The following is a 21,205-nucleotide window of genomic DNA, read 5'->3' on the forward strand; positions in this document are numbered from 1 at the left end:
CCCCCATCCCCCCACCCCCCAGTGCCTGGCCTGGCCCACACCCCAGGCCAGGCCCCCCATGACACCCTAGTCGACTTCTTCCATGCTGCTGTAGGAGGGGGCTGGGCGCTCGGCGGGGCTGGCAAAACGCTCGGGGAGGCCTTCCGCAGCCAGCGGCGGGGCTCCTTCAGGGGCCAGGCCGGATCCGAACGGCACCGGGGGCAGTCCCTGCAAGCAGAAGGTGGGCATGAGAGGGAGACTTGCAGCCTGCCCACCCATCTCCCTCCCTGCTCCCGGGGGGCTGGAGAGGTGCCTGGAGGGGACACAGCCCCACATGCAGAATGTGCAGCCCCTGGGCTTAGAGAGCAGCAGCTGGTGGCAAACCCCACGGCAGGGCAGAGGGAAGCAGCGTGCCCAGGGCCGCTGGAGGCAGCCCCTCTGGCCAGACAGGAGGGCCAGGCTGCAGAACACTCCTGCCCCAGGGCGGAGCACAGCCCTGCACCCCAGCACGGGCAGCAGTGACGGGCCACAGGCACGCTGCCAGTGCCTGCCGGAGGCCTGAGGAACAGAGCAGGGCCAGAGGGGATTTTCCAGGGCTGAGAGCACCTTGTCAGGCCTCACTGCCGGCCACCCACTGGCTGGTGAGGTCAGGCAGGTGCAGGCAGCGGCTTGTGGGCCCCAACCCTGGGGTGCCAGCACCAGCCGGAGCAGAGGTCAGCCCACCAGCGCCGGGCACTGACTCAGACCCACGAGGCCGGCACCGTGGGTGAGCGGGGGAGGCTGCTGAGACCCAGGGCTGCAGACAATGAGGCGACTGTTCCAGGACAGGCACCTCATGACCACGGCACGGCCCTGCCATGCTCCCAGGCTGGAACCTGCTTGGGAGGGGAGTAAACCTCAGCACGTGGAGGAGGGGCGTGGGACAGAGGCAGGGGGAGTCCAGCTCAGGCCCCGGCCTAAAATGCAGACGAACCCCTTCACTGCAAAGCATCCCTCCCAGGCCAGCTGAGGGCACTGCCAGCAGAACAGCAGTGGAGACGGAAAAGAAAGTCACAGGGCTCTGAAGTCACCTCTCACACCCAGATACGCCAGAGCTGTCTGAGCCACACGCAGCCAAGGGCAACACGTCTCAATGTCAGACACTGTTGGAGCAGCAGCCTCAGGGGACTGCCTGCTCCTGGCCCTGCCGGGCTCCCCACACCCTGCACGTGTCCCATGAGGCTACCACTCCACAGCTGGGACTGGAGCCCAGCCTGCGCCCCATGGCATGGGCAGGCGGAGCTCACTCCTGAGCCTGCTGCCACACAAGGTGCACCAGGCACCCAGCAAAGCCCAAGGGATGGTCCTGGTGCCAGCTGGGTCACATAGTGGCCTCAGGTGACCCCAGTGTGGAGTCCTCGCCTCTGTGTGGGAGTCCCAGCACACAGGACAGGAATGCTGCATTTCTTTGGAAAATCTGGCTTTATTAAAGCACCACAGCCATATCTGTGCTCCCTGACCCCACGCCTCTCCCGCAGCATGGGCAGCTGGTACCCTCGCAAATGAGGTGCTGCACCACACTGCCCTGAAGAGACCAACTCCCCCAGATGCTGCCAGCACACAGCCCCACGGACTGGTGGGCACGTAGATAGGTGCCCACTATGGGCACCTCAGTCTGGATTGCCAGGCTCCCCAGCACTGTCTGGGGCTGAGCAGGGAAGCACACAAGCCCTTGGTGACAAGCCCGTCCAGCCCCAGCACAGGAGTGCAGCACACACTCCCAGCGCACAGGCAGCTGGCACCAGAAGGCTCAGCAGAAGGCTAGCAGGGCAGACTGGGCTGGCCAAGGACCGTGGGTAGCCCCAGCCCCAGGGGAGCTCAAGGCTCCTGCAGCAGCACAGCTGAGAGAGGTGGCCAGCCAGGGCCCGTGTCAGGGCATCCTGCCCTTGCTGCAGCCTCCCGGCAGGTCTCCATTTCCTTCTTGGGAGCCAAGCAGAGATGTTGATGTGCCCACAGGGCTCTGAAGCCCCAGCAACGCTGCAGCAGCAAAGTCCCTTCTTGAGCAGCAGGTAGCCTTGAGGCCTGCCCCACTCCTGGGGGCAGCAAGGAAGGGCAAAGGAGCTTCTGGTTCTGGGTTGTGCCTTGGCAAAGTAGCAGGCTGGCCACACAGGCCTGCCAGCTGGCACAGGAGATGCCAGAGCAGACAGACAGGAGCCGACAGCCCCATGTTTCCCTTGGCGAGTCTTTCCCAGTGATTTCTGTCCTGCTGCCTCATGTCTTGGTCTCAGAGCGTCCTAGGACGGCGCGTGCCCTGGCGGCCCTGCTCCCGCAGCTGGCCACGCGCCTGGGCCTATCTCCAGCGGGGCTGGTAAATGAGTGGGTAGAAGACGTTCAGGAAGAGAGCCACAATTGCAGCTGTGGTGGCCAGGACAAAGTATCTGACGCAGCCTTCATCTGGGTGCTGGGGGGTGCCCGGACTTCGCCTCTGGCCACAGGGCCTCCAAGAGTTTCTTGCAGGCCTTTGGGGTGCCTCAAGCTGCAGCTCTTGTTCTTCAGCCTCCAGTTCCTGCCAGATCAGAGAAGCCTGCGATGTGGAAACCTGCGTCAGCACTTGGAGAACACAACGGGCAACACCCCTTGCCATCCCCCGGGGCAGGCGGCTGCCTGCAAGCCCAGCCCCGTGCCCAGCCAGCCCGCCTCCCCATGCAGCACCGTCGCGGTCGCGCCCACCCCCGCAGCTCTTCGGGGTCTCTGGTGTGTGGGGCTCCGCTGGGTGGCTCTGTGGGAGGCAGCATGGGCAGCTGCCGGGCAGGGTCTTCACGGGACTGCAGGGAGTGAAGCCAGCAGCTGGATCCCGATGGAGCAGATGCGCTTGCATTGGTGGGTCCGGGAGGCAAGGGAGCAGGCAGCAGCCAATCACAGCCCAGCTTCTGTGATCCCAACAGGATCTTTCAAATGACAGCCAATCCAGAGCCAGCTGGAGCAGCAGGAGCAGGAGGCACAGTGCCAGTACAGCCAGTCACAGCTCTGCTTTGGTGGGTAGGAATGCTCTGACAACCAACTGTAGCCCAGGTTCCAGGAGGATTTTCCACAGGCAGCCAACCACAGCTTGGCCCTTCATGGCGGTGATCATGCAGAGCAGCCAGTCAGGGAGCAGGTCTCTGAAGGGCACCCAGTGCCACGGAGGGTGCAGGTGGTCCAGGGTGCTTGGGGACCTGCTGAGCCCCACTGGGATCCAATGCATCCCATTACTGCAGGGGAACCGGTGCTGCCAGGGGCCCAATGAGCCCCAGTACCACAGAGCAACCTGATGAACCCCAGTGCCATGGGGCATACAGTGAGCCACAGCGCCAGTTTGGTCCCTGAAGCCTCTCATCACCAGTGTGTGAAAAGCAGCGCGGCTTTCTCACTGCTCAGGGTGCCCCCAGTGAGCGGGGCTGCTCCAGGACACACACGCAGGGCAGGAACAGCCCAAGCAGGCAGACACCAACATGCCAGATAGCCCTCCCGGCCTCAGAGACAGACAGCTTGTCCTCAGGCAAGAGGGCAGAGCTGGGATGCCTAACCAGCACCAGTCCACGGGGAGGATGAGCCAGAGGGGCAGGGAGGCCAGGCCAGAAGGGCCCCTCTGGGCACACATGTGCAGTCATGCTGGAGATGAACTGAGCATTGTCCTCAGACTCTGTGGGCCCACAGAGGTGCTGAGCACAGAGGGAATGTCTGCAGCACAATTGTGCACGGGGTCTCCAGCCTAGGCCTTCCTGACTTTCACAAGAAGATCAGCACAGCCATTCCCTACCACTGAAAGCATTCTGAAAGCACCCTGACGTCTGGCCCACCCCCAGTCCCTCCCTCCCAGGCCACCCAGCAACAGAGCTCACTCTGGCAGGTTTCTCTACAGCACCCTGTGAAGGCTGCCAGGCCTCTGGCTCAGCACTGGCATTTACCTTTTTTGCACTTGGCTTGGCCCTGAGTTGGGCCCCAGTAGAAAGTTCCCCACCCTGCCTTGAAAGCAGCTCTGGAGGGCAAGTTCTTACTGCTCCCTGGCACGACCAGATCCTACTGCACAGCTCACAGCCCCTCCTCCAATGCAGACCCCAGTGAGGCCGTGCCCTCCTTCTTCCTCTTCCAGTGCCCTCCCATCAGCACTTCCACACTGATGATGAAACCAGTTCTCCTGTGACCCCTCAGGACAGGGACTGTCCCAAGCCCACAGTGAGAACAAGGCAAGACAGGCTCCAATGCCCAGCTGATGCAAGCTCTCTGGTATCAAAGGGGTACAGGCACTGCACCACAGCTGCACCAGGCTCTGTGGGTGCAGGTAAAGACAGGCAGGGCCCTGCATGAGGGCCCCTGAGCACATTTCAAGCTCTGTGGCTCCAACAGCGGCGAAAAGGACGCAAGCGCTCACCTGGCTGGCAGCAGCTTCGGCAGAGGTGGTGCGCTCGGCGCGGTGGTCTGAGGGATGCCCTGGCAGGGGTCTCTCCACGGGAGAGTTCCTCCGGCGGTAGAAGAGGACATAGGCGTATCTGGTCACCACCTGGCTCTCATCCACCGTGGTGACTGTGCTGTCGTCAAAGAGCCGCCAGCCTGAGGAGGAGGAAGGGTTAAGCAAGCAGACAAGTCACGGCTGTGGGAGCAGAGGGGTGGCGAGGGTGACAGATGCTCACCCACGTCGCTGCGCTGGCTGTTCTTGTCGTTGGGCAGGCGGGCGTATGCTGTGTAGTGCCCTCCAATCATGCCTCCATAGTGGTTGATCACAGCATACAGGTCATACATAGGCAGCTGCTGCTCACCCTTCCGACCAATGCAGAACTTGCTCAGGTCCAGACTCCTGTAGAGAGATACAGTGACCGTCAAGGGTGATCAGTGTTATGCAGCCTGGGTTGCAGGTCAGCAGAGGCAGTGCCAACCCAGGCACATCATCCCCTGGGCTCTCACCGGACAGGAAAGTCCACCATGTCATTGATCTTGTCCCTCCAAATAAAGCTGCGGAAGGAGAAGCGCTTGAGCTGGATGATGAGGACGTTGGGCAGCCGCCACAGCATCAGCTGCTTGGAAGCCTCGCGGTGCTGCTTGCACTTGGGGCAGTACCTGGGGGAAGAGTGTGTTCGTCACTGGCATGGAGAGAGCCTCAGTCCTTGCAGCCCAGTTCAGCCCCAGGGTCCCCCACATGCAAGGCTGGCAAAGGGTATGCGGGAGGGCTCAGCCTGCTCTGTCAAGGGCAGGCCAGTACAGTCCTGCAGAGAACTAGCTTTGCTCCCTGCTGGCTTAGCCCTTCTGAGTGCACAGGCAAAGCCAGCCCATTGTTCCTGGCTGCCAGTAGTAACAGCGTGCAGGCCTGGGCAGCTCCTGGGAAACCCCTGCTGCTGTCTGGGCCTGTTGGCTGGAACCCACCCTACTGCCTTCCTCACCACGCTTCCTCTGGGGCCAGGACTTCAGGCTTCGTGAAGAGATTGAGGCACTGCTCCAGGGTGAAGTGGCCAGCCCGGGCTGCTTCGCTGGCTGAGCCTGGATCCTCCACACACTCCAACTCCTTGGATTCTACCAACACGAATTCCTTGAGGCGCTCATTGTTCTTCCACACCAGGGCAAGAGAGCAGTCGTCTGTCAGATCCAGGGGGGTGTCACCTGTGAAGTGGCACAGACCTCAAACACTTACCCCACCAGGCTAGACCAGACCACCTTGCTGGAGCAATCCTGCCCATCCCAGTTAGATACAGAGATCAAAAAATGCTGCCAGAAAGGGACAGGTACCCCCCTAGCCAGGTTCATCATGCAGAGCCCCTGAGCCTGCAGGGTGCAACACTGGCACAGCCCTCTTATCAGCAGCACCCTCACAACCAGCACTTGGTGTGGGCATCCCATTCAAACAAAGAGGTGACCCAGAGATCAGAGACCCTCTGAGAATACACGAGGTTGGAAGGAATTGGCCTATTTGTTGAGGAGAGCAGGAATGTCATGCCCAAGAAGAGCTTCTAGACAGAGACTCTGTGCAGCAGAGCCCTTCCCTCCCCTGTCATATGCAGCTTTTACTGTCCAGTGTGGACACCTGGGCTCATCTCATGCCAGGCAGACTCTGGCACCCTGGCCAGGCAGATCCACTGCCCTGCCAGAGGCTGTAAGGGATGAAGGTGGTACTTTACAGGGCTCTGGCTCACCTTTATCTTCCAGCTTGTGCTCTCGGTTGGCAGCATCGATCTTAGTGATGTAGAATTGTGTGGCGCGGGCACTCAGTGAGTCTGGAGTGTGTTGGTACCCAGGGATGGCAGCTGTGAAGAGGCAGGGACAGATTTGTGGTGGCACTGCCTGTCTGCCCTGCATAGGGGCCAAGAATTTGCAGTGCCCCCACCCCCACCTCACATGCTACGGCCTTGAAGGGACACAACCACGTGCCCGTGTCCTTGACTATTTTTAGCAGGCGCCTGCCCCTGGCAAGCTGTGCTCCTCTGCCTGCCTTGCCCCTTCACTGCACATTGCTGCCATCCTGAGACGAGTGTCTGGAAACGTGACAGCCAGGCAGCAGAGCGCGAGAGGCTGGTCCCATGCAGCTGAGTCAGAGCCAGCCAAGTGCTTTGCTCACAGCCCCCAGGGGCTCAGCCTGCACCAGCTCTGCCTTGCTCCCACAGGACTTCTGCCAGCCCCTGCATTCCCACCTCTCCCACAACAACACAGCACTCCAGCCTTTCTGCTCATCAGGTCTCTGCTCTACACCCTGGGCTTTGCCAGGGCAGGGCAGAGCGTGGGTAGACAGGCATTTCAGGTGAGGCAAGAGTACCAAAACAAAGCTCCCATGGCCTCATCTGTGATCCAAGAGTCTCCAGACCAAGCTCACAAGGGGAGAAGAGATGCTGTGCTGGGAGGTCACCTCAAGAAGGGAGAATTGCCCGAGCTTCTGGCACAGACATAGCCAGCACTTCAGCACCTCTTACCTTCAGGCTTGAGGGCTCTCTCATAGGACGGCTCCTTCTCACAACAGCTGTCACCCTGCGATTCCATGTGCTCAGAGAACCCTGAATCCAAGCTCAGGAGGGAACTCCTGGCTGTCAGGACCTTGCTCCGGACAGTGGTAGTATCCCCCATCTCTGGCTGCAGCTCAGGCACAGCTGGGGAGAGTGGGGGCTCCTGAGGGAGGCTGGAAACCCTGTCCCCATCTCCCAGCTCGGGGGCAGAGGTGGCTGCTGCACAGCTGCTCTTGGCCAGGGGCTCCAGCTTGTCCGAGTGCAGAGGCTGCAGCCCCTGCTCCGGTGACATCCGGCCCAACTGGAACGGAGGTTGGAACACGCTGACTGAGTACCTGGGCATGGAGGTGGGAGTTAGGCCTGGCCAGACACGGGGCTGAGCTCAGCTCTGGGGCAGAAGCACCCTCCTTCCCCAGACTCTCACCTGGCGTAGCCCTCCAGCAGCTGGGCCAGGCGGGCGTAGGTGAGGCGGGACTCGGGCACGCTGATGAGGAAGGGGAAACCGATGTTCTCAGGACGGCACGAAGCCTTGTGGTCTGGCCAGTGTGTTTTCTGACATGCCCTGTAACACACACACGGCATGTCAGACATACATACAGCCCCTGCTGAACTCAGCATCCTTGAACAGCCTGGGAGGGAGCAGTGCAGGGCCAGAGGAGTGTGCTGGGGACAAGGGGAACACCAGGAGTTCAACTGGCTCCATCCCAAAGGGCAGATCCATCCCACCTTCTCCCAGCAGGCAGAGCTCTCCCATCCAGCCCTTCACAGCAGGAGATCCTCCATCCCTGCCAGGCACCAAGCCAACTCACACGTTGCAGTAACCAACTCGATAGCACCTCGTGCAGCGCTTGAGCTTCTCATCCTCTGGCAGCTGCTTCTTCTGGCAGGCTGCACACTTGGCAACAGGGCCACTGGGCACCTGTGGACGCTGCAGGAGAAAGGACCCGTTGGACAGGGAAGGGCACCTGGGCAGGACAAGGCAGCCTCGGTGGGCATCCATGCTCACTGTAGCTAACTGCCCTTGTGTGCAGTTCTGCCCCTCCTGCTCAGCGCTCAGCCTTCCTGCATCCCTCCCAGTAGTCCCAACAGGCCTTCTTACCTGCTGGACCTGAAGCTCCACCACACGCTCCTTGGCCAGCTCTGGGGACAGCACCTCAAAGCACAGCAGCAGGTCCGTTGGCGAGACTGTGTCTAGTGAGTTAGAGGGCAGGAACATGCGGTGGAAGTGATTCTTGATCACCTGCCAGGAAAGCAGTGGAGCATGGCCGTGTGAGGGCTGCCCTATGTGTCCTCTCCTCAGAGAGCCACAGAACCCAGTCTCACAGTGAGCTGTGGGAAGAGCAGCCGCCCAAGGATGCTGTGCTCAGCTCACCACCTCACAAGGGAAAAATGGGCATTCCCCAGGCCCTACTGTGGTGGCCCAACCCTCCAGAGCAGGTATCTGCCCAGCACTCTCACCTCTGCCAGGCGCAGGTTCTCTGGTTTCACACGCACACTGTGAGCAACTGAGTCAAGTACCTCCATGGCACTGGAGTTCTCCTTGCTGATACTCACGAGGAACTGCCACCGAGAAAGTGCCACATTAGTCACAGCACACTAAGGCATGAGGGCCCTTACTCAACACACGGCTTAGCCAGTTGGCACACGACCAGCTGCCTGGGGCACCTCCAGGAGCCTTCTTCGGCTCCCTCCCCAGGGCAGAAGGTATCCTTTACCTTGATGGGTTTCTTGTGTGGCTCCTTTGCAAAGTAGTAGACAGTCAGCACCTTTTGCTTCTGTGGGAGGGGCACGGGGAGGTACAGGAAGGGGTCAAAGGTAATAGACACCTGCAGAACAAAAACACACTCAGCTGTGGGAAGTGCTTGTGGCCGAGCAGCAGATCCAGTGGACCCAAGATCCAGCCTTGCCCTGTGACTTGTGCTCTCTGAGGGTCAGGAGCCTACTTCTGCACAACCAGGACAGGGACAGAATCTTCAGGGCTCTCCTACCTTGGAGCACATCGGGCAGACGAGCTTGGATTTGTACTGGCCCTGGAAGAGGTCTACTATGAATGAGTCATTCCTCATCTTGTGTCGTTGCCAAGCCTCCTCAGCTACCACCTGCAGGAAGAAAGGGCTTAGCATCTCATTAAACCACCCAGGCTGCTCTTCCCTGGTGACTTTGGGGGAGGAACACCCTCACCTCATCAGGCCTCCCATCCGAGTCAACAGTCTCTGTGTAGGGCTTGTTCTGGATGCGGTTGAGGTCCTCGTGCAGGCCATCAAGCAGGAAGGCCATGAACTCCTGAGCATCATGCTGGGCATAGCCAGTGAACTGGCTGGCCTTGCTGGCCACAATTGCCTGTGGGGAGCACAGTAGTCAGGGCTGGTCAGCAGACCTCTGGCAGCACTGCCTGCCCCATGCACAAACCCTGGCTGCACCCACCCACACCCACAGCTCACTGTGACACTTGAAGGGCAGCCAGGTGCCCACAAAGGAATGCTGGAGACCCACAGTGCTCCTGTGAGCACCAATGCCAGGGGCCCTACCTTCAGTTTAGAGGGCTGGAAGGCATGGTGTGTGCCCTTCCACAGTGCTCTGAGCAGCATGGCAAAGCCAATGGCCAGGCGTCCACCCGTCCCCAGCGGGTTGTTATAGTTGATTTCTGACTCAAAGGACCGATCTGTAAGAGATGCAGGAGCTCAGGGTGGCTGCTGGCTTCATCATCTAAGTGGTCAAGCTCTGCTGGGCTCCCAGTGTGGGCTCACCATGGAAGTAGTCACGCAGCTCCCGGGTGTTGGACAGGGACTGGATGACGCTGTTCATGAAGCAGGTGTTGCCCAGGTTCACCAGACCGGTGAAGCCAGGCAGGCAGACCTTCTTCTTCTCATCCTCATCCTCATCATCCTCCACGCTCTCAGCACTCACTGGGCTGTGTGTCATCGGTGGCACCATACATGTTGGTTTGGGCTGCCAAAGCAGAGGAGGTGTGAGGGTATGGCACTCAGGGAGTCTCTCTGGGAACACCAGAGGAACTCAAAAGCCCAAGAAAACCCCCAGAGAGGGCTGGAGCCATCACACTATCTCCCACATGGACTGGGACAGACAGGCCAACAGTTGCCCCCAATCCTGCCAACTATGAGTGAGGGGCACCACCTCCTCCTCCCAGAGTGGCACTGAGGAGGTGTCTCTCTTTCCCCTATCCAGGTCAGACCCAGTGTGACCACACTCACCGAAGGAATGTGTGGCTCTTGCTTCACTGCCAAGTGCTCTGGGGCCGTACGGGCTGCCACACCATCCAGAGCCCCATCTTCCACACGTGGCTTCTCTTTGTCGCTGGTTCGGGCCTCTTCCTTGCTGGAGAGGGGGTGCTGGTTACTGCCCGGAGGGTTCTTATCCAGAGGGGTAGGGCCTGTAGGCATGGCAACCTTTGCACCACCCACTGCACCTTAAAAAGGGGGAAGGGTGGGCCTGTGGTTAGCAGCACCACACACTGCCCACAGCGGGGCTGAACTGCTCAGTCCACACTTGCAGAGGCTCTCTCCTACCCGTGAGCAAAGGAAACAGCAGTGCCCTTCCCCTATCACTTGGCTCACACCCTGCCTCACATCCCTCCCACCTGCACCCACTCAGCCCCTCTCCTTCCCCACCATTCCATGCCAGAGAATGCAGCACCAGCTGGCAGCTGGCACTGGTGAGGAGGGCCCACGGCCCCCTGCAGTGCAGCAGGCAGGCAGGACAGAAGGCAGGACACGAAGGCAGGGTGCAGACCTCGTGTGGCTGGAGCCTCCAGCCCCCCCCAGCGCTGGCTCTGGCGTTTCTTCAGGCAGACATCAATGCGAGACACTGTGAAGTTGTACGTGCACTGGTCCGGCTCAATAAGGTTCCTGCAAGGCACACAGCAAGTCAGAGGTGCCCCAGACCCCACAGCAGCCTCACACATGCCAAAGCCTTTGCATAGCAGACCCATGGCCTCCAGGCAGTAGGGACCCTGCTAGCATCAATCCTGAGGTAGTCCTGACAAAGCAGGGTGAAACCCTTGAGCCTGGCCACACTGAGCACACAGAGCACCCCTTTTCTGACAGATCCATTCTGCTCGGCTCTCTCCTGCTGCACATCCTACCCAAAGGGCACAAGGCTGGTCTGGCTCTGTCCCCAAGAGCTCTAGAACAGCCTGGGGCACACTGCAGGCAAGGAGACACTGGGATTTCCTCCCCTGCAAGAGAGTACACAGCCAAGGCAGACCAGGCTCAGGGCACCAGTGTAGCATGGTGTAAGTGAAACCTCCAGATGAGGAAATGAGCATTCCCTGTACAGAACCTCTAGATGGGACTGGTTCCTGCTCCAGCTCTGCACTCTCACCTCCCCTGCCCTGGTGTGGGTTAGAAGGACAGGACTCATACCTGAGCTTCACCTGCCACCGGAACACCGTGTGGGGCCCACAGCCAGGATGGAGACGAAGGAAGTTCGTATCACTGCAGAGAAATTGGGAGTGAGCAGAGGTGAACAAACAAGTAGCCCAGCCACAATCAGGAGCTCTGCAGTGGCCTGGCATCATCCCGAGGCAAACTTGTACCTCGTCTGGAACACTAGTGTGAAGTCTTGTTCCCGGAACAACACCTTGGATGTCTCCTTGTGGATCTCCTTCACATACACATGCACCACCACCAGATCATTGCCCTTCTCATATGAGTCATTCTTGACAAAGGTCAGGCTTACAAAAGGCTCTGGCTCTGAGTAAGGAAAGCCACAGGGAGAGAGGTTATCTTCCTTGCATGTTGGAGCTGCAAGCTGACCCAGGAAAGGTCCTGAGCAGATGGACCTTCCTGACCAGGCTCACCCCATGGGCTCTGGCCACTCACCATCAGCTGCTGCTTCCAGAGCCACGTCGTCCTTGGACCAGTCCCTCTTCTCACCATCCCTGCCCATGGGAGGGGTGGCCACTGGGATGGCCTTAGAGCTCTCTCCCAGGACGGGCAGGCAGTCCCGACTCCGCAAGGCCTCAGTAGGGCTGCCTGGCTGCAGGACTCTCTTCTCAACACAGGTGGCAACACGGTGGGGGAGCACCTCTGTGGTAGCTGCGAGAGGGGGCATCTCCACAGGAACAGTCTCTTTGGCCAAAACTACAGCCTTTCAATACAGAAAGACACAGTGAAACACAGACACTGTCACCCCTGAGCTGCCCTGGCCCACCCACTGTGGCTCCTGCCAGCCAGTCAGGCACAGCTCCATACCACCTGCTTCCCCCACACATCCCATGCCAGCTCAGCCCCACTAGCACCACAGCACAGCAACTGCAGGGTCCTCACTTCACTCCCTCCTCCACCACAGGTCTCCTATCAGCCCTCAGCATCCCGGACCCTACCTCATCCTCATCAGCAGGGATGGCTCCTGCATCCCCCGCACAGGGCAGAGGAAGCAGGGGCACCCGGCCCAGCCAGTCCCCAGGTACCTTCTCGAGCGGCAGTGCGAGGTCTGCAAGGGCCGCAGGTGCATCAGCCTGGCTGGCTCTGCCGTTGCGGCGGCTGCCGGCCCTCCCGCCGTGCCCTTTGCTGGGCTCTGTGCTTGCGCTGACCCTGGCGTTCGGCTCCTCTTCCGTGGGAGCTACTTTGAGGTACACTGCCCGCTTGGCACTGGGGCCACTCTGTGTCCCTGGGCTGGCTGGGCTCTTCCCTCCCAGGACCTCACTTCTTCCTGGAGCACGCTTGGGGTTGGAGGGCTCCCGCCGGGATCTTGATGGCTCCGTGCCTTCAGCCCTCGGCTCTTCAGGGGTCATCTCTGCAGAAGCAGCCTTCTCCTTCCCGTTCTCCCAGCACACAGCCCCTTTGGCCACTTCTTTGGATCCATCTTTCCTTTTCTTCTGTAAAAAGCAATGCAGCACAGTGGGAAGGTACTCAGGTAGCAGCATCTTTCAGGATCCCTATCAATCCCTCACCCTCACTCCCCCTTCCCAGACTGCAGCAAGACTCTACTCCAGAACCTGGGAATGCGTAGCAGGCAGAAACAGGGGTATGACTCCCTGGGACAGTGGCAGATGGCTCATGCAGCAGGTAGATGAAGGATGTGTCCCACATTGCTCCCTGGGCAGCTCAACAGCAGGGACTCGGAGCTCACCCCAGCTCCCCAGGGCTCCACAAGTTCCCTTAACAGACAGATCATTCCCTCCTTACCAGAAGTGAAGACCAGTTATGGAGTGGGATCTTCTTCTGCAGCACAAGCTGTAGAAAGTTGCCCTTCTTGCACTGGATCTTGCTGCAGGAGCCCTCAATCTCCTCATAGAACTGACAGCTCCACTGGCGCCCGTCTGTAAAGCAGAGGGGAACCACTACCTCAGGCAGTGCTCCAGACAGCTGTCACCTAACCCACAGCCCCCTTTCACCTGCCCCCAGGATGAAGGAAGCACTCATTCAGAGCCAAGAAGGCTGCAGGCAGGCTGCCACCATACCCCAGGAGCCTTCCAGGGCTCCAGCCAGCTTCCCTGAACTTGCTTTGTACATCTGGCTGGCCTTCTTCCCAGCGGGAAGGCCCTGGGCCTCCCCGCCCTCAGGGGCACAGTCACTTTTCCAAAGGGTACCCGGGACTGACTCAGCCATCCCAGCAAGCAGGGGACAGAGACGCACTGGCGCGGCTGTGGACATTTGTTCACTTGGCACAGAGGCCAGCTCCTGCCCTCCCCAGCTCTACAATGCTCTCCTATCGTCCCTGTCTGCTGCCTGAGTGTGTGCCAGCTGAGAGCAGGGCATTGCCTCTGAGGGAAAAGTTTGATGTCTGCCTGCAGCAACCCCGTGCTTGGCCCAGAGCTGTGCCAAATCCCAATGGATAAAAGCTTGCAGCAGTTGCTCCGTTCCCATACCTGGTAGTTTGACCACACAGTCCGTGTCAGTGAAATCAGCACGTACATCCTCTGCCTTCAAAGCTCCAGTGCCCAAATTCAACTTGATAATGATCTCATCAGCATTCTGCTTCCAGTCCAGCAGCAGCTCTAGGAAAAGGGAGGGAAGTGTCACCCACTTGCTGGGGAATGAGCCTGAAGTGCCCACTCCTTGGCTGGGGAATGCAAGCCTGAACACACACGCAATTAAGGAAGTCACCGCAGGGAACACAGATCATGACAATTAAAAGGGACCTGCTCTCATCAGACAGGCCACAAACAAGAACGCATGTTGCAGCAGGGCAGATGAATCCCAGTGGGAACCAGAGAGATCAGAAAGGCAGTGCTGTTCTTGGCAGTGCCACAAGCAGCAGTGGCAGCTGGGAAGAGAGGGTGGCTCCTGCCAACGACAAAGCAATTACTGCTTTCCCAAGGAACGAGGAAGCCACAGAATTACTCTGGGGGATTTAGGTGGACTCTGACCACAATCAGAAATTGCCACTTCCCCTTTGCATATGCAAAACAAGCAGCCCAACTGCAACCATCAAAGCACTGTACTCCTGCCAGGTGAGTGTGGCTAACACAGATTAAAGATGGGCTGGCTGGCCGGGGGGGGGAAGTACACTGTAACGGGTGAGAAAAGAGTGCAGCAGTGATACTCTGGTGCAGGCAAAACTTCCATTGTGTGCCTGCCACGCTCCAGGTGTGGCCTTTGATGCCCTGAAGTCTTCAACACAAGGAAGTGATTTTGATCACCTTGACTTCAATCAGATTTGTTCTACCCCTGGGGCACAAGGACATCCTATTCTGTCCTCAAAGCAGGCCTGGACTGAGACAGAAACCAGCCAATGCTGCCCACAAAGTGACACAGCTTGGGATGTTCCCAGCACAGCATCATGTCCTACTCAGAAACAAGCAGAGCAGGTGTCAGCAGCGAGGCGTCCCAGGCTTGTGCTCAGTGGCACTGTGACCCCTGAGTTGCAAGCAGCCTGCCACATACCCAGGGCCTCTTCCTTGCAGACAGCCTTTCTCCACCCCTGGGAAGGCCACATACTGTTAAGATAAACACTGAGGCAAGGGAGTGCTCATGTTAGCTCTGCTCAATGCCAGAGCACTGGACAACAAGGTGAAAGCTTCAGATCCCTTGGCAAGGGCACTCCATGGCCATGCACTGACAGCTGGCACACACCTCGACTTACCCTCCTCTGAGTCCTTCTCCTGGGCAGTCTCAGCCTGCTCGAGCTCAGGGCGAGACACTGGTGGGCAGAGAAGCAGAGCGCAGGCAGGTCTGTCATTCTGTCACCTCACAACATAGGCCAGCAAGCTGATGCTGAAAATTTCACACATCACCTCCTTCTACCCTGAATCTGTGTCCAGGCCTTTCATCCTGCATGTGTTGCCCACCTCCCTCCTCTGTTTTCTCACATTTCTCCTTCCCCAGAGTCCTGCCCACAGCACTGCAGCAAGTCAGTGCCAGGACAGCTGCTCTGGGCCACACCACCATATCCTACTCTAAACAGTACCAGAGTGGGAGCAACACAACAATTCTGCACCATGTAGGCACTGCTTTTTTGAGGCACATCTCATTGTGAGCTTTCGGCATCCAGGCTCAGCTGTGTTGCCCAGCGCAGTACACCAGGTCCCCGCCTCCAGCCATATAGAGGAGTCCTGTCTTGATCTGACAGAAAGAACCTGGTGTTTGGTCATGCTCAAACTAATTCTGCTGTAACCAGAGAACCACGTGGCCCAGCTGCACTTTAACATTTCCATTCCTGCACAAGCTGCCAATGTCCACATCTGAAAACCTCCTTCCAGATCAGGGTTGGGAACCAAACTGACCTGACACCTAATCCCTGCTACTCACAGAATTATCTCCAAAAGCCAGAAGTGTCTCCAGGCCTGCTCTAGCCCCACAGGATAGTGAACTCTGACAGGCAAGGAACCCACAGCGACAGCACCTTCTCCTGAAGCAGAGAAATAATGGGAACAGGAACCATGGTCTCCACTCAGGAACACTCAGAGGGCTGTCACTGCATCCCTTGACTGGCTACAAACCAGTAGGAAACTTCTGCTGACCACCACAGCCACTGGTCCAAAGGTGCTGGTGGGGCTGGCAGTGTAAGAAGCATGGCAGTAGCACTGCCTGGAGGATCTACAGCTCCTCACCACCACTCACAGAGGGGACAGGGGCAGCATGGTTGCCCTCAAGATGGCCCCCACGTCAGAGGATGCAGAGTCAAGCCCTACCAGAGGCACACTCCTCCCACACAAGAGAAAGCACAGTGCTGTGCTCTGCACTGTGGGATTTCACATCAGGGACTGTGCCTGGCCACTGTGGCACAGAGCTCGCCAAGCACTCAATTACCTTGGCCTATAAAACACCCTGTGATTTTGAGGTTACAGTAATCATAACAGAGCAGGCACAGAAATCAAACAACTTTCCAGAGCCACAGAAACTCTTGCAGGCATCCTGCCCACAGGCATTCCCTGCACCCGAAGCATCATTTTTGTCAAAGGATACATGACAGTTACAGAAGGAATTACTCTACAGCAACTACTTCACCTGAGCCACACCCTGTTCTGACTCAGAAGCTAAAGCACCAGCCCCACCCGCAGGCCTTGCACTCCTGGTCACTGCCTCACAACACTGGCAGCAAACTGATGGGAAAGAAGCAGCACTGCCTCCAGCTGCAAGAGCACTCAAAGGTTTCAGTTCCGCTATCGCTGGATTGGGGCAGATCACACCATGTCCAAAGCAGAGTCTAGAAACAATCACCAAGGCCCCCTCCAGACTTTAGCTAACAAGGCCGCAGGCCCAACCTTCCTAACATTGCTGGGGCTAAGTAGTGCCCAAAGGAAGGAGGTTACAGGTCCAGGGAGGACACTGTGTCGAAGAAGATCCCATATCACACGGGTTACCATAAGCTGCAGGAAGTGATTAGTCAAATCTGCTTATCCTGCAGCAGATGGCTGAGAGGCTCCCAGGCTGCGGGGCTGAGACACCACAGGCCTGCTCACCAGGGATGCTGAGGGGCTCTCACCTTCCTTGCTTTCCTGATTGGCTCGATCCTTTTGCTTCTTCTTGTTGGTGGCATCATCCAAGCCCCGAGACGCTCTCCTCTGGCCAGGGGCATTTGTGCTGCTGGACATTTTCAGCCGTTTGGAGGACACAAACAGCCCGCCGGGGTCGGTAATGGAGTCTGGGTCAGGGGTGCGACGTTTTCTTCCTGGCCCAGCTATCTTGGCGACTCTCTGTGGTCAAACTCTCTGGCAAGGAAGTAATGGCCTAAAGAGAGGAAAGAGCAAGCATGGCAGGAGGAGCAGGTGGAAAAGACCCAACAGCAGCAGGATCCACTCTTTGCCTCAGGGCCAGTGCCCTTACATGACCTTCACCATGTTGTTTATGGGAAGCCCCATGCAGCACTCAGTGAGGAAACCTACCTCATCACAGCTGCTACAATGCTTACTGCCAAAAGCATGGGCTTGTCAGAGCTCCCAACATACAATCAGGGGTCTTCAGTATGTGGCACGCATTAAAAACCTGGAAAGCAAGTGTCATGCTCATGGCTCCCACTATAGCGACACTGGCCCAGAGCAGCTGCTGGCACTAACACCCAGAGACACAGCTGAGGGCAAGGACATGAGGAGGCCTGGATCTGCAAAACTGAGCCTCCAGAATCAACGGGGGGAGCCTGTCACACAGCTTGGAGCGACAGCTATTTCAGTCAAACAGTGTCCTGTGCAACAGCACCAGAATAGGAGCCAGTAACACCCTAAGAAGGAAGCAGGCCTGGGACAGGCTCCCGTGACAGATGAGAGCAGAGCTCCCTGGCAAAAGGAGAGTTCCTCCCCCTTCTCCCACTAGCTGGGAACTTAAACAGCATGACTGCACCTTGAATATTTATCTCCCAGCCAGTTTACAGACAGCGTCAGCAGGGCTTGGCCAGGAAACAGGACACCTCTGCTCCTCGTGTCCCAGGAAGAGAGTAGGCTGAGCAGGGCATGTAAGTTGTTCACCCTGCCCCCTTTGTAGACATGCCCTCCCTACAAAGCCAGCTCCCCTACAGAGTTTGGGAGCTGCTGGCCCAGGTGCACTCATCAGTGTCACCCCACAGTGTTCAGGGCTTTGAGAGAGCAGAGCCAAAACAACCCACTGAAAACAGTCCCACTGGAGGTGTCTCCATGGAGGCGGTGAGAGCAGAGAGCTGGGAAGGTTTCCCCCCTCACTGCCCTGGCTGCACACCCTGACCCTGGCAGTGCCTGCCAGCCTGCAGGGGTTTGCAGCACGGAAACGGGCCCAGCCACTCGGATCCTGCCCGCTCCCAGGTGCCAGCTGCCTACCACAGCTCCCAGGGCACTGTTTCACAAGCCCAGCTCCCATGTGAGGACGTGGAGCCAAGCCCAACAACACCTTGGCCTAACCCCGCTCCACTGAGCCTGCCTCTCCACCAGTGGGAGGCAAGCTGTCCCTCGGGAACACCCTGTTCTGCCTGCACCCACGTGCCAAGCACAGACCCCTTGCTGTGCAGGCACCTCCAAGGGAGGCACCCTGACAGAGGAAGGACACTGCCAGCTCTGTCCTGCTGGCCCCATGTTGCCAGGGCATTTGTTGTCTAGAAATGTTCAGGGCAACAAGAAGCCACAAATGTGGAGCTGCAGCCACAAACTGAGAGGAACCCCAGAGAGCAAAGCAGCCTGGTCTTGCCCTCAGCTCTGGCAAAGCCAGCCCCATGACCGGTCCTGCATCCAAACCACTTCTCTTCAGGCCAACCCGCCCTCACCACCAAGAACCACTGAAGCCAAGTGAAAAGCTGAGTCCAGCCCAACTGCCTGGCACAGACAACTCCTGCCACCCACGGTAGAGAGGCCCAAGTGATCTGGAGACTGAGATGCTGAGCAGGGTCCAGCATCATCCCAAAGAGCTTGAAAGAGTGTGGGAGGACAGCAGCATCACCCCCATGCTGCTGCACTCACTGGGTCTCTCCAGGATGCAGAAGCATTTCTGGCTCCAGATGGAATGGGAAGGGCCCCCACAGCAGGGAAAGTGGCAGTGATTCACCAGGCTAGGCCTCTGATGCCAGCTGCATGCTGTCACTCAGCTCCAGTCCCCTGGTGCTGAAGAAGCTCACCTGGGCTTAGTAAACATGGGAAAGCATTTTTTTGCTGTATTTCTTTTGCCTTCAGGGTGAAAACCCCAGGAGAAATAGGATTCAAGAAGCAGTGACTGCTTCATGCAGGGTCAGGCAAGGCCCTGTCACCTCCTTCCGGCACCTCCAAAGGGGTGGCAGAGGATAACTGCTGGGCAGGGCTGAAAGCAAGCTCTGAGAAGGGTCCTGGAGGGCTGAGAAAGGACAGGCCTCTGCCCAAGAAGGGGTGAGGAAGAGAGACAGGGTTGCATGCCTGCTTGTCACTCCTCCAGGAGAAGCCTGCTGCTCCCATGCCTCGCTGAGGCTCAGCTCCCCCGGGTGCTTTGCTGACAGCTATTCCTCCCAGCAGGCAGGAACCAAGGGGGCTGGAGCCCTGCCCATTTCAGCTGCCAGACTGATGGCAGCCCGAGGCTGCTGCACACACCCCAAGGTTTTGGAGGAGTGAGGGCAAAGCACAGGTTCCTCAGGGATTAGAATAGGTGAATAAGAAACTTTTTGCCACCAGGAAATGCTCACATGGGCAGCATGTTCAGCCCTTGGGTGCACAAAGGTTTTGGCACCACTCCTGTTGGCACAGTAGGAGTCACTGCAGGGGAGAGATGGCGAAAGGCTGCTCTGGCTAGATGCCAGGTGAACCTCTGGGAAGCACCTGATGAGCTGGGCACTCCCACAAAACCTTACTCAATCCCCAGAGCCAGGGAAGCCTGGCCATGCTGCTGCGGGGAGCAGAAGTGCTTCCCTGTCCTCTGCTCTCCCTGCTGTGGGGTGAACCAGATCCAGATCCAGCCAGGGCTTTCTCCTAACTGTGTATTACCCCTGAGCAGTTTCCCAACCCAGCTCATGCTGAGACTGCAAATATTTTGACTGGCCAGAGGAAAGGGAGCAAGAGGACAAGGAGAAGGGCCACTCCTCCCCAGAGCAGCACCAGACCAGGAAGGACAGCAGAAAGGGCTCAATGAGATGCAATTTGTGTCCCATGCTTGGGGCAGGTTTAGCACTTGGCAGGAGGAGCCCCCTGATTTTTGTCCACAGCACTCCCCATCAGTGCCCAAAGGCCTTTCCAGGGGTAGCTGCAGAGAAGGTTGGCTATCCCAACATCATCATCTTTCCAGGGATTTTTGGATCCTCCATGTTCTAAACACAGCCAACAGAAACATGTCCCTCATGTACACAAATACTTCAGTCACCTTCTGTTTCTTGCTCCCCTGAGGGACCAGAAATCCCAAGGCTCAAGCTTGACTTTTACTTTTGTTTCTGGGCATGCCTGACACACGGGTGGAACCGGGGCAAGCACAGAGTCCCCTGGGGCAGCTACTCAAGCCAGCACTGTCACACAAAATGTTTCCAACCCACGTGGAAATCACTGTGCACCCAACGCATTGTGACAGCAGTGAGCCTTCTGCTGAGTGGGGAACCCGGCAGGCCCAGCTCCCTCGTTCTGGGGACGATCACTGCATCACAGAACGGTGTGAGCTAGAAGCAGACCTTGAAAATCATCTAGTTCCAACCTGCCGGCTATGGGCAGGGATACTGATGAGAGAGTCCAGACAGCAGCCGGCGGCCCCTGGCCTTCCGGGCGCCGCTGCCCGGCCCCAGGCACCGAGAGAGGGCAAAAGGAATGTGACCGGTGTTTGTTTGTGTGAACGGTGTTTGTGTGAGCGGCCCCGGCGGGCAGAGCACGAGGTCACCGCGCCGGCTCCTGCCCGGGGCTGCCGCGCTCGGCCCGTCCTGCCGAGCACCGCTCTCAGCCCCCGCGGGCCCAGCTCCGGCCGCCCCGCACGTTCTCTCCGCTCAGGCTCGGCACAGGCCGCCGCCACCGCCATCCGCTGCCTGCCTCGCTCTCCGCCGCCCCGGCTCCCGTGCCCACCGGCCGCATTCCGGCCTCCCTCCGCCCCCGGGCCCTGCCCGCCGCTGCGGCCCTCACCCCGCGCTGGCCCAGGCGCCGCTCGCCGCCCCCGGGCCCCGCCGCCGCCCCGGCCCGGCCGGCCCGGCCCTCCCCGCACTCACGGCCCCGCCCGCCGCTCCGGTCTGTTTGTGCCGCGCCGAAGTTCCGAGCGGGCCGACAACGGAGACAGGCCCGAGCCCGTGACGCACTTCCGGGAACCGCCGGGCACGCCCACGTGACACGGGAGCGCGCGGGGGGCGAGTCACGTGACACGGGCCGGGGGTGGTGCCCGGCGCGTTCCCGCGGCACCGGGAGCGCGCGGGGCCCCGGGCCGGTCCGCGGGCGTTCCGGGGCTGAGCCTGGGACTGCAGGGCTGCTCTGGGGATGCCGGCTGTGTTGTGCC

General features: G+C 58.9%; 1 protein-coding gene across 9 annotated transcripts; it reads right to left on the bottom strand.

Moving 5' to 3' along the window:
• Positions 1–37: 37 nt before the first annotated feature.
• Positions 38–21,062, bottom strand: USP19 (ubiquitin specific peptidase 19). 9 transcript variants are annotated; one of them, XM_071439528.1, is made up of 28 exons: positions 20,925–21,040; positions 17,212–17,311; positions 16,812–17,056; positions 14,970–15,026; positions 13,753–13,881; positions 13,070–13,203; positions 12,352–12,759; positions 11,762–12,029; positions 11,476–11,632; positions 11,303–11,374; positions 10,671–10,786; positions 10,133–10,347; positions 9,668–9,869; positions 9,449–9,582; positions 9,102–9,260; positions 8,909–9,019; positions 8,636–8,746; positions 8,379–8,480; positions 8,020–8,160; positions 7,730–7,848; positions 7,345–7,482; positions 6,891–7,255; positions 6,120–6,230; positions 5,373–5,589; positions 4,900–5,052; positions 4,629–4,792; positions 4,370–4,548; positions 1,422–2,542 (listed from the first exon to the last, which is right to left on the bottom strand). In XM_071439528.1, exons 3-28 carry the CDS (start codon positions 16,918–16,920, stop codon positions 2,309–2,311), a joined length of 4,305 nt encoding a protein of 1,434 aa, XP_071295629.1. In that variant the 5' UTR covers positions 16,921–17,056; positions 17,212–17,311; positions 20,925–21,040; the 3' UTR covers positions 1,422–2,308. The 9 variants fall into 9 exon arrangements, with proteins under 9 accessions (XP_071295636.1, XP_071295634.1, XP_071295629.1 ...); XM_071439535.1 differs by lacking the exons at positions 1,422–2,542; positions 17,212–17,311 and adding an exon at positions 38–207 and having other exon boundaries at positions 10,133–10,341; positions 20,925–21,062; XM_071439533.1 differs by lacking the exons at positions 1,422–2,542; positions 17,212–17,311 and adding an exon at positions 38–207 and having other exon boundaries at positions 20,925–21,062.
• Positions 21,063–21,205: the final 143 nt, after the last annotated feature.

This window comes from Agelaius tricolor, unplaced genomic scaffold (assembly GCF_023055355.1).
Source record: "Agelaius tricolor isolate 1412-34295 unplaced genomic scaffold, bAgeTri1.0.p SCAF_14, whole genome shotgun sequence".
Taxonomy (NCBI): Eukaryota; Metazoa; Chordata; class Aves; order Passeriformes; family Icteridae; genus Agelaius; species Agelaius tricolor.

Bases quoted from the DNA above. Each gene is read 5' to 3' on its own strand.
- USP19 (XM_071439527.1), bottom strand. From the start codon at position 16,920: ATGTCCAGCAGCACAAATGCCCCTGGCCAGAGGAGAGCGTCTCGGGGC. The intron at 11,633-11,761 runs GTGAGTGGCCAG...TTCCTTACTCAG, and splicing joins TCTGGAAGCAGCAGCTGATG to AGCCAGAGCCTTTTGTAAGC. The intron at 7,256-7,344 runs GTGAGAGTCTGG...CTCCATGCCCAG, and splicing joins CTGCTGGAGGGCTACGCCAG to GTACTCAGTCAGCGTGTTCC.